Below are 12,294 nucleotides of genomic sequence, written 5' to 3'. Positions count from 1 at the left end.
TTGGCTGGAGCCCTGATCCTAAATCTCTGGGAATCACTAGGGAGGGGGAGGGGGTTAAAGCTCGGGACTCCAATGCAAAGCTGTTAACTGTTGTACTTTCTCCAAGCCTGGACGGTTGGAGGCGTCTGCCTTCCTCCCAGAAATACCTGTCCCAAACCTTTTGGTTTCCAGAAGAGGAATAAGGAAACTAACACTCCTAGTGCACCTATTTTGCCACAATCGCTGTTACAGGTCTTACCCACTTTTTCTCATTTACGCAACTATTTTGTGAAACACTATTAAAACCAAAACCCATTTTGCAGAGGGGGAAACTGAGACCCTGAGAGGTAAGTACCTTGCTCCTGGCCACACAGCACAGCAAAGACCTACAGATCTCCGTAATCTAGTTTCCCCCATGGGTCCACACTACACTGGCTCTGTGTTCCTCCTGATTTCAGTCCTTTTAGGCCTTTTAAAGCAGAGGGCGTGGTTTGTGGGTTTTTTTTTTGTTTGTTTGTTTTTTTTTTAGTTTAATCTCAAACACCTACATAAATAATGCAGTTCAGAGGGAGAAGGAGGGGAGACAGGAGAGGAAGGGGAGGGAAGAAGAGAAAGCCACATGGTTTCCTGGTCTACACTGGGAGCCATTAAGCAGTAATGGGGGATCCAGCTGAGCTCAAAGCACCCAGCTCAGCCCTGATGACAGGGGCAGAGGGCAGGGGGCTGCAAAGGGGAGGGTGGGAACAGATACTCAGAAAAGACTACACTAAGAAAAGGAGAGAAGGGTAGGTTCTGGGAGCGGCAAGAGATATTTATTCTCAAGGTGAGCAGCCTGGGGATGGGGGACGGGGGGTCATTAAAAGGCTAGAAAGAACATTAGCAAAAGCCACGGAGCTGTGCATTCTATGCATGTGGTTTGGGGTGGCATACGTGTGAACAGACATGAAATCGCACTGAGTCACGTGCAGGACAGCTACCATTTCTCCCGCTCTTTTGTTGATGTGGAGGAGGAGCAAGTCTCAGTTGGGTGCCAGTGTGTTTTTAACACCTACCACTCCCGACAGCCCCTGTTTTACAAAGAGAAGCAAGCCTCTGCTCAGTGTCCTTGAGCGGCCATTATCTCACCAGAATGTGACAACCAGCGTTGGCTTTCGGTTGTATTTATTTTTACAGCTACTATTTACGGCAAGTGAATTGCAGCAGCAATACACAATTTCCTTGAAAAATAAATTCATTTAGGTGAAGAAAAGAAAAAAAAAGAAGTCTGAGAAAGGAGGCCGTTTCAAGGGAAGTCAAGTAAATAGCCCCGTGGATGGACAGGCTGACGGTGACACCCCAAGGAATAAGCCTGGGGAAATGCTGATCTGATTCTGTTCTCTCAGTGTCCAGAGGGGAAAGCTAGGGGACCAGAGGGCAAGGCTCTGGCAAGGTCACAGGGCCTGTGAGAGGCAGCCCTGGCCTGGCCCGGGAGCCAGGTCTGCTGCTCCAAGGCTGGCAGGTTTCCAGGCCAGCTCAGGCCTGGGTTAGGGTGAGGTCTTCCCAGGCCAGGTGTGTAACCCCAGCACTGCGCTGATGTGGATGGTGGCCACCTTTCTGGTTGGGACTGACCTGCTTCTAGGCTGTGTGGCCAAAGGGGCAGCTCTGTGCCAAGCTGCTCGCCTCTCTCACTCTGCCCGTTCTCTCCACACAGCAGTCTCACAATACTCCACACTCGGCCAACCCCATGGCGCTGCATTGGGGATCCACAGAGAGGCGGAACGTGCCCTGGGAATGCAAGGGCTGCGCGGATGTTAGCTACACTGACCTCCCAAACTCCCTTTGGCCCCCTTCCAGGCGCCTCTTCAACAGTCTGGGCCCTGACGTGTCAGGTGATGCTTTAAGATGTCGTCTGGTGTCACAGGGCACCGTGGAGCAGGCCACTGACATTTCAGAGGGATACAAACCAGGCTCGGTTTCCAGATGGAAAAAACCCGGACACAGAGCTAATGTGCCTTCCTCTGGGGGTGGTCTAGGAATTCCTAGATCCAATCAAGCCATACACCAAAAAGGTTATTTTTGTGTCTTTTAATGCCATGGTATTTGGGGGAAATTAGTGGAAAAGGAGTTGCAAAGAGTCTACCATTGTGTCACATGAGTGACTAATTAGAAGGCCCAGTTTCTCCCAGGCCATTTGATTACATTAATTCAAAATGCGACCTGTTTACTTTGCAAGGTCAGGAAGAAGCCTTCCCTCCTAGAAAGCCAACGTGGCAATTAAACCGGAGTCACCAGAGTTTGCCTGAGGTAATGTATGAAAAAGCCCGTGTAAACTACCAAAATAGAAGTGATCCCTGTGTGGTTGCCCCCAATTATGGGGACATCATCTCCTGTCCTGGTGGGAGGCCACAGGTAAGAGAGGTACCCGGTAAGAGAGACAGGGCACTGGAGTCTGGGGCCCTGCTTTGCATCTTGGCTCTGCACTTGGGTAAAGGGCACCATCTCTGGGAGTCCCCACAGTTCTCTCATGTGTGTGGCTCACTGCACTCTTCGTGGGGGTGTGGTTATGTGGGAGGGGCTGATGGAAAGGAAGAAGAGAAGAAATCAACTTTGTTTTTAGGAGAAACAAAGCTTTTGATTTTAGCACCCACAGGTGCTCAGCACTGAAGATACAGCTGTGGACAAAGCTGACCTCAAGGAATTTGGCAGTTGAACGAGGAAACCAGACTTGGGAATAATCAGGTCTCCAGACTCGTAGGAGAGAGACTGTTCAGAAGACAGCAGGGTGTCAAAGGAAGAGGGTCTATACACCCTCAGGGGCTGTGGGAAAGGTTCCTTAGGAGCTCAGAGCTGCTGAGTTCTAAACGTTGGAGAGTTAAGGACTTGGCCTTTACTCTACTGAATTCCCAGGCCTGTGACCAGCCAGCCTGCTGCCACCAGCCCCCGACCTCCCAGGTCTACAGCTGAGGGCACTCGGCCTTTCTAAACAGTCTTAATGGATAAACAGCAAGTGTTTCTATACAGATTCCTAGTTAGTGACGTGCACCTGTATCATGCTCTCTAGTTGTCAAGTTACCTAGTTATCTCTATAAGGTGGGGGTGGGGAGGGGGCAAGTTAGGTACTACACTGTTCTGTGTTGTGACATTCCCCATTTTTAAAAAGCACAATTCATGATCACCATCCATGAGCCAGCATTCCAAACCTCTAAGACTGGAAGTTTTATCAAAACTCTTTTGGTCTTTTGGTGGCAAAACCTGACTTTTACTGACATGAGGCTCAGAGCCCTATGCTTCAATGCAGAAATATTAAAGTTTGACTCTTATGGTTCATCCCAGCACCTTAGGGACATCAGGAAGAGTATAGTATATGGACTCTATTTTCTTTCTTATATCAGAACACTTCTGATTTCTGACAAGTTTCACTGAAGAGATTCCTATCCCATAAATTATTATAGGTATTCATTTTATAGAGTCTCTTTGCTTAGAATACCCTTCATCCCTCATCTGTCTAGAAAACACCCACAAATACTTCAAATGCCACCATGAATGAATGAATAAAAGGAAAGAAATCAGGTGTTTTTATTGGTTTGTTTGCCATTGCTACTAGGAGTGAGGTGTTTCCCTACCTAGCTGGTATAAGAATTTATTGATTACCGGGAATCTTTTGATATAAGAGAGTTGAGAGAAGTGAATGCAATTGCCCAAAAACTTCACACACCCTCCTTAGGTCCTTTACTCTTGGAACTCAGAAGACACTCAGACCCAAGTCCCTGCAGCTGGCATGCAACACGGAAACAGGGTCCATGAAACAGTGAAAGAAGACAAAAACCTCGCGGCACCTCAACAGTAAGAAAAAGGCACAGCTTTGCCTTCTGACTTCACAAACTGACTTAAAAGAACCCTAGCCGACAGCCCCAGGGGAATCTCAATTGGTTCTAAATTAAGTTGAATTTTCTGTTTTAAGAGCTCACTTTTTGGAGGCAGCTTGCGTGCGTAGCAGTGTTTCCCATCTAGAAAGAAAAATAAACACTCCTCCATTGGATTGGAAGTCAAAACAGTAAGCCCAGCAGCTCAAGACCTGAGAAAGTCAATGGAACTGCCAACAACAGTGGTGAACAGTATGACCAGCCTGAGAAATCCAATCCCTAACGCAAGGCAGGAAGAGCCAGTGCTGGGAGGAAAAAGGTGTGGACAGCTCAGCATGCAGGCCAGGGCTCTCACGGAGTAGCATCAAAAATCTGGTCTGATTGGAAACTCCTACCGTACACACACACACACACACACACACACACACACGATTCCACTCTATGGTATCAGGCTGATCTGGGGTTCAAATCTGGCTCTGGCACTCAGAAGCTGTGTGGTGTAGGGGAAGTCCCTTACCCTCTCTGGTCCTCTATTGCTTTAATGAGACCAAAAGTGGCCACGTTACAAGGTAAATGGAAAGTTTAATTAGGTTCAGTGAGCTAAAACACCTCTGACATAGTTTGTCATAATGGTTTGTGAGGGGAGTAATAGGAATCCAACAACCTGGAATCTTTTTTAAATCAACTTTTTGCATTTTGGTGGGATTCCTTTTATAATATCTTCTCCAGCCTCCTACTAAGGAGAAGGCATAGAAATAATAGGATCTGGCACTAGAAACAAAACAAAACAAATTTTAAAAAAGGAAAATTTTTTTTCAAAAAACAGGAGTTCTGTACTCAAACAGGCTTGAGTTTGAATCTTTGCCATATCCCTTAAGTTAAGACAACGAAGATAGGAACAAGAGAAGTGAAGATAAATGGAAACTCAAATAAGATAATGTATACAAAGAAAAGTCACACACAGAGGTGCTGATTACACATAAATTCTCTACCCACCCTCCTTCAGCTGGGCTTTGGGACAGCTTTCTCTGAAGGACTTATTCCCCGACCCTCTTCAATATGAACCCCCAAGCTTTTAAAGCTCCTTTCTTTTAGAGTTTGGATTAGAACAATTCACGGAACATTTAATATTCTGAAAAGTTTCTAGGAGGTAGGGACAAATACCTCCTTAATCCGAATCACTTCCTTAGCTTTTCAACTGTGACGGGTTGATATTTTAGGGAAATCTTTCTTTGTATATATCAGTGATTTGGAGATTGTTACCGTTGGGGGTGGATTAGGATTTTGATGACAGAGAGAGCTGCTTCCTCTGTTTTCTTTTCCTCAGGGACAATGAGGGGCTCTGTGATGCCCCACGTGTTCTCCTTGCACTTTACACGGGGATTTTCGCGGGCGGCTCTGAGGCCTCCTGGACCAGGGGTTTCAGCCTTGGGCTGGAGTTGACACAGCTGTAGGCAGAGGGCCTCTGGGGAGCCACTGGAGAGCACAGCCTTAGCTTCTGGAAGCCTGGCTCCCAGAGGTCAGCCTTGCGTGCAGGGCGCTGAGTCAGCTCCCACCACAGGAAGCCCATCATTTTCACCTTTCAGGGCCGCCTTTGTCATGGAAAGTACATTCTGAATTAAGTCTCCTGGGGAGCAGGCCCCTCAAGGAACTAGAGCAATTGATCCCTTCAGTGTGGTCTCTAAAGCCTGGAATTAGTGGGAAAGGGTGGGGATGGGAATATAGGGAAGGGAGATAAGGACCCTTATCACCTTCATTTTAAAACTCCACAGCAACCTTGAAAGGTTTTCCCATTTCACTTATGGAGCAACCGGTGACCTGAGAAGTTAGGTTTTTTTGCCCAGGGTCACCTGTCTGGAACCTGGTTTCAGAAAGTTTGAATCTATGGCTTTTGCTCTCTTGACTACAATGTGGTCCTCCATAGTCCGTACTACTTGCTCACTCATTCATTCGTTTAGTTAACACTACATAAAAAGCATCTGTAAAGCCATGCTCCAAACTGTTAAAACTGGTTATTTCTGAGAGGAAGAATTACAAGGGAATTTAACTTTTTACCTTTCTCTATTATTTGAATGTTAAAAAGCATTGTTACTTTTATAATTGATAAAAATAAAGACAATCCCTTTAAAAATAATTCTACATTTTTTTTCATAAACAAATTAAACGCTGCCCTATAAACCTTTATTGGATCCACTATGTAACAGGGCCCACTCGTCTTCCCTTGCTAGCACTGGGTACATGCCTGTCCCAGCAGATACTTTAGCTTATAGAAGGTTTGGGTTCAGAGCCGGGAAGGTGGCAGGTAGGGTCCCGATGCGGGGTGAGACTCACTGGCACTCTTATGATCCACCATTAAAGATCCAGACTCCCTTCAGGCATGGGACACATTCATTCCCAGGCTTTCGAGTGGCACATTCACAGCAAGGCCCCAGGGAAGAAATGCAACCTGTCTCAGGGTCCTCTGGGGAGCGGGCGCACGGAGGAGCATAATTGAGCAGAAATCTGTGAGCCAAAGTCCTCCCATCTTCCCTGAACTTCAATAATGCTATCATGTCATCAATTTGCTGCAGGACTTGCAACAAAGTGATTGGTCTTGTTCAGTTAATTAGCAGAGAGATTAAGGACTTTAATCTCCTGCCTTTTACCTGCAAGGTCTATGTACTCAAAGATGAATAAAGAATATTCGTTTTATATATATATGTATATATTCCTCCCCCTGCCCCAAGATTAAAAGGACAACTGGCAGGTGCACCTCAGTCAGCACCACACAACACTCATAAAATCAGAATACCTTAGAGATTCCTCCATCATTGGCAACTGAGGAAACTGAGACCAGAGAGAGGGACAGTGATTTGCCAAGGAAATGGCCAGTGAGCCACAGAGCTGGGACTGGGACACAGGGTTCCTCTCTCCCAGGCCACGGTTCCTGTTTCTGTGCATAATTTAAAACATAAGCAGATAAAAGGTGCAGAGGAGCAGTGACACCCAACCACCAGAAGGACAACACCTTCAGGGAGCACAGGGAAAAGGCTGTGAAGGATAGTCTGCCTTTTGGTCAAAGAGAATGCTGGGCCTAATAATTTGTCAGAAGAGAACCATCAAGGCCAAGGACCGCTCTGGTTTTCAAAGAGAGCAGAGGCTGCCCACCACCCCCCTCTTGGAGGCTTGAGTCCCTTACAGAACATGCTTGTAAAGAAGTTGACTGGTCTCTGCTGGACACAGAGAGGGCAAGCACCTGGGCCAGGTCACACAGCACCTGATCAGCATCTGCTGGCTCCTGGTCAGCCTGGAGCTCTTTCACTGCCACCCCACTCCCCACCCCTGCCCGCACCTCCCTCACTGATTCTCCCTGAGAGAGCCACAGCAGTGCTTACAAGAAGAGTGCTTATAATGGGCACAGGGATGCTTACGCCCTGTGGCTCTCTCTGCAGCCAGCAGCCAGCCCCGCAGCTGCTTGGACCGCCAGGGCCCTCTCTCTCTGGGCAGTGGGAAACTCGAAAACTTTCAAAGCCAGCGCTAGACTCCAGGTACGGCCCCCTCTCTCACTTTCCCATGGTTAACCAGAACACTCCAGCACTGGTGTCTTAGGCAGGGTTGCGAGGAGGAGGGTTCCATGCAGCAACAAGTGGCTGGGCTGGCACAGTCCCTGGCACACAGCAGGTAGCCAGCGGGTGCTGTTTTAGTTTTAACCTTTCCTTCTTTTTCCGTGTCCATCTTTTTTTCCCCCTCCTCTCGACCTGATGTGTCTGTCTCCTTGTGTATATCTCCATGCATATCTGTCCATGCAGCTCTGTCTCCCCGACAGAGCTGTCATGAGGGTGGGCACAGCAGCCTCCCAACCCGTGCGCACCAGGCAGAACGCAGAGGGGCAGGAGCAGGGCTGCCTGAGCCTCAGAGCCGCCCCCGGCCCCCCAGCAACCCCGAGCGCCCCATGCACCAGGCCCCTCCGCCCCTGCAGTTCATTACTCATCCAAAGCAGGCACATTAATCAGCATCACCAACGAAAGGGGGAAAAAACAAAACAACCCACAGAAGTTAGGAAGAAAGAGGGACTTACCGTTCGCGGCGACCCCCAGGCTGGCAGAGCCACTTTTAACTAAGAATGAATTAGGGACAAACTCTTCCTCAGAGTCTGAGTCCGGGGTTGGCTGGGCCACACCGTTGCCTAGCAACCGCCTCTGGCTCTCATTGGCCGGAGGGGAGGGGGGCGGGGAGGGGGACTGCTCAATAGGGGTTGATGAAGCTGATGAACAATGCAGGGGAGCACCTGCGAACCACAAAAGACAAACACAGACAGAAAAAAAAATAATGAAAGTTGGTTTTGAGGCACACGGGAAGGGGGAGCAAAAATAAAACACGCATCAAGGGGGAGAGGGGGCTCCCAACAGTGGACGATCTACTGCACACGTGGCCCCCGGGGCGGGGCCGATATCCCTGGGAAACAAAGTTGGTGCAAACAAACTCCTTCTGAAGAGCAGGGGACTCCATGCAGAGAAGTCTGGAAAGAGGGCGCCTTCCAGAAAACAGGGGAGGCCCTTCCTGCTTTGCCTGTTCTCTAAGACAGGCCTGAAAACCTGGGGTCTAGTCCTGCTGGCCTTGTTATCTCTCTAACAGCTGCCCCCCTTCCCTGCTCTTCCTCCCCCTCCTACCCCCCCCCCCCCCCCCCCCTCTGCTTCAGTGGCCTCACTGCAAGCTGTCCATTTTGTCACATCACGGAACTGAAATGATGTTCTTATTAGTGGGATTTCCATCCGACATGCCTAAAACAGGTTCTGAGCTTCCTGAAAGGTAGACAGAGCTGGAGAGGATGATCCAGCAACCCTCCCTCCCCGCTGGCATTCTAGGACTTCAACACCCCATTGTTTTACTTTCCTAAGAATCTAACATCTTCAGATTCTTAAACCCTGGCGCTTTCTGCAAACGCCTTGAGCGCCATAACCTGAGCAGTCCTTTTCACTTCTGTACACCCCCCCCCCCCCCCCCCCCCGAGTCTAGCCTAGTGCCTGGCACACACTGGGCTCTGGAGGTTTGCGGGATAGATGAATTCCGGGTGTCTAATGTACTAGGATCCTTATTTTCTAACAGTCTCAGCTAACACAAGCCTATAGTTTCAGGACAGTAATATTCAGTAAGTCCCAGGATGCTCCCAGTCCCTGTGTTTGACTCCAAGTTTCTAACATGCCAGGAGTCTATGCTTCTAAAACCCCAGCTTTCTATGGTTCTGGAAGCTTATGCCCAGCTCTTCAGAAGGAGAAGGTGAAGGCCCCAGGCCAGACCTTTGAGATCAGACAATTCACAGTCCTATCAGGGGCTGGCCTTTACACGTGTGCAGGATATCGTCCACGCGGGAGGGACTAGAATAAGCACAGACACAGAAAAGTTTACAGTACAAGACATTGCATCCACGTGACACAGCAAGGGCTGCTCCTTGTCTCCCATCTTGACTGAGATGTTTTAAAACATAATCAGATCCATCCAGTTTTTTTTTTTTTTTTTTTTTTTTTAAGAGACCAAGTCTTAGAAAACTTATTGCAGCCCAGATATGTGATCATAAGAGTTGGCAGGGCTCTTCTGGGGAGGAAGCACAGAGCTGATTGTTGAAATAAAACAACAACAACAATAACAACAACACCAACACCAACAACAAAACGCTTTTTATGGTCTGTTTACCAAGAGAAGCTCACCCAGTCACAGTTACCAAATCCTGCAGGACTTTGCAGGCTCTGTGACTCTTATGTTAACCCCTGAGCCTAATCACATGTGCCATTTTATGGAATTGCTGTGTATGCAGTTGGCTTGTTCATGTCAGAAATCCAGTAAGAGCAATTGAGGCAGCAGTGATCAGTGACCACGGTACAACCTCTGCGTGACTCTCCTCTCTGTCTTGGCTTCTTCACCTAAAAATCTGAGCAGTGATTCACCTCAAAATCACCCCAACCAGCGTTTCCAATTCATGGTGAGAACGCCTTTCTGGTGTGTTACTGTGAGGTCATCATTCCTTCGTCAGCGTGTCTTTAGTTCTGACATCATGTTTGCCCCATTATATTTGTACTTACCTGTAGCTGTCTTGCACATAATGGCATATGGCACATTTTTGGGATGCAGTACATTATTGGAGTGGACTTTGGAGTTCAACAGAATTAGGGCTTGCATCATGACCTAGCCTCCTTTTGACTCTATATTCTTGGGAAAGTGACTTCCAGTTCTTCATCTGTAAATTGGGCGCCCACCCCCCTTTATACAGGTGGCGTGAGGACTACAGATACTCAATCTGAGCACACGGTATGCACGAGAAAACAAGAACCCAGGGCGAGTCTTCACCAAATGTTTAATAAGTTGAATGAAACCATCCTATGGAGAAACCCATTCATGATTGGTCCCAGTTTTGGGAAGAATTTTTTTCGACCAGGCTGTATATATTAAGTAAATATACTTTCATTTCTTCGTCTTGTATTAACCAGAGACATCTTACAGTCTCAATCAGAGCTTCTGATGAGCCTGAGATAATCAGCACCACGCCACGTGGAGTTGTCGGAATTCAGACACAAGTTAAGAAATGTGATATGTTGTTCTAGGGTATTTGTTACAGCCTCTTCCTGAGGAAATCTGTCAAACTTTATGAGATAAATAGTTCCAGAACTGAGTAAATTGTTCCATTACAAACTTCAGAGACCCTGGGCCACGGGCAGCACGGTGCCCTCCCAGCCCCATGCCTGTTTCTTCTCCCTTCCACCCAATCACCTCAAAGTTGTCTAAGCCAGTGCTCCCCAATCCCCTCAGGCCTCTGGGGTTGCTCTGATTATTCCTAACCTAACACCCAAAGCACCTAACCAGTGCCAGGCCCCTCGCAGGCACACGATAACTCATGCGGTTTCTGTGAAGTACAGTGTTATTAGAAACACGTTGATTCCCTCCCTCTTATTCATAAGCAGCTTGTAATTTAAGTGGCCCCAAGGGAGGGTGCACAGACCCTTGCTCCTGGGGTGCGAGAATATACTAGAAACATTTATTGTTTTATCTCATCCTTTTCTAATATTTAATTCTATGCTTTATAATATATACTAGAGGCCCCATGCACAAAATTTGTACATTGGGGGAGGGGGGGAGAGAAGGGATCCCCTCAGCTCAGCCTGCACCCTCTAGCAGTCCGGGAGTCCTGAGAGGATGTCCAACTGTCATTCTGACATCCTTGGTGCTGTCACGAAGGTGGGAGAGTCTCCCGCCACCACCACTGTGCTTGCCAGCCATGAGCCTGGCTTCTGGCTGAGCTGCGCTCCCCCTGTGGGAGTGCACTAACCACCAGGGGGCAGCTCCTGCATTGAGCATCTGTCCCTTGGTGGTCAGTGTGCATCATAGGTACTGGTTGTTCCACCGTTAGATTGATTTGCATATTTGCCTTTTATTATATAGGATTATATACTAGTGCTCAAAATACATGTAGTAAAACACATTGTTGTACCATTTCGGCATCTACAGAAGCAGGGCAGGGTTGTATTAAGAATATGGTCATGCCCAGCCAGTGTGGCTCAGTGGTTGAGCGTCGTTGACCTATGAATTAGGAGATCATGGTTCAATTCCCGGGTCAGGCACATGCCCAGGTTGCAGGCTCAATCTCCAGTAGAGGTTGTGCAGGAGGCAGCCAATCAATGATTCCCATCATCATTGATGTTTCTATCTCTCTCTCCCTTCCTTTCTGACATCAATGAAAAGATATATTTAAAGAAAGAATATGGTCGTATTAAGAGAGACTACATTTTAGTTTTGTTTAACTCACCAAGTTTTATTTTTATATGTGCTAGATCTTAGGAACTGTGGACATTTGAGTTTTAATTGTATCACTTGCTAGCTCAGTACATGTGAGCTTGGGCAAGTTACTTCACCCCTGTGCCTCAATTTCCTCATCTAAATATGGAGACAAGAGAAAAAAAAAAAAAAGAACACCTACTTCATAGGGTTGCACTGAAGATGAATGGAGTTAAAACAGGTAACATGTCGTGGACAGTGTGGCAGCCAGTAAATGCCTAATAAAGGTTAGATGTCATGATGCATAAATATGTGCACATAAAGCAAGGGGCGCTGGCTCTCTTCCTCTTTCCTTTTATGTAAGAGCAGAGCATGATTGCAGAAGTATCTGCTTCATTCCCCACATATTTCCTAAACACCCACTGATTTGGCTAGACAATGAGAGTGATGCAAACTGTGAGAGACTCAGCCCCAAAGGAGCTGGTGGGTGAGGAGGGGTGTCAATCAGACCTCGGAACTTGGAGCAAGGCAGTGGTGTGACCTTTCAGAAGAGAAGATGACCAGTGCAATGGGAGGGTGGGAGGCAAGAGGCTCATTTCAACAGAAGGAACTAGATGGGACTTCTGGAGCCATAGAAGATTCCAATGGGAAGAGATGAAAAGGTGGGGGCATAAGCATCCATGGCGGAGGGAAGAATACCCAGCATAAGATTCTCAGCCTTCACCTGGCA

The 12,294-nt window shown here is 47.6% G+C and overlaps 1 protein-coding gene across 7 annotated transcripts in view; it reads right to left on the bottom strand.

Moving 5' to 3' along the window:
- Window positions 1-12,294, bottom strand: part of TENM4 (teneurin transmembrane protein 4) — a 695,703-nt gene that overhangs the window by 259,927 nt on the left and 423,482 nt on the right. For 6 of the 7 annotated variants that reach the window (XM_084894429.1, XM_084894427.1, XM_084894432.1 and 3 more), the window contains one exon: window positions 7,879-8,088. The exons of the other annotated variant lie outside the window; for it this stretch is intronic. In XM_084894429.1, coding sequence (XP_084750555.1) covers window positions 7,879-8,088 — 210 coding nt within the window. The remainder of the gene's footprint in view (window positions 1-7,878; window positions 8,089-12,294) is intronic. 7 annotated transcript variants of the gene reach the window in all.

Source organism: Pipistrellus hanaki (assembly GCF_964339955.1).
Source record: "Pipistrellus hanaki genome assembly, chromosome: 9".
Taxonomy (NCBI): Eukaryota; Metazoa; Chordata; class Mammalia; order Chiroptera; family Vespertilionidae; genus Pipistrellus; species Pipistrellus hanaki.
Note: the sequence above shows the minus strand (reverse complement) of the source record. Positions and strands in the feature narration are given on the sequence as shown.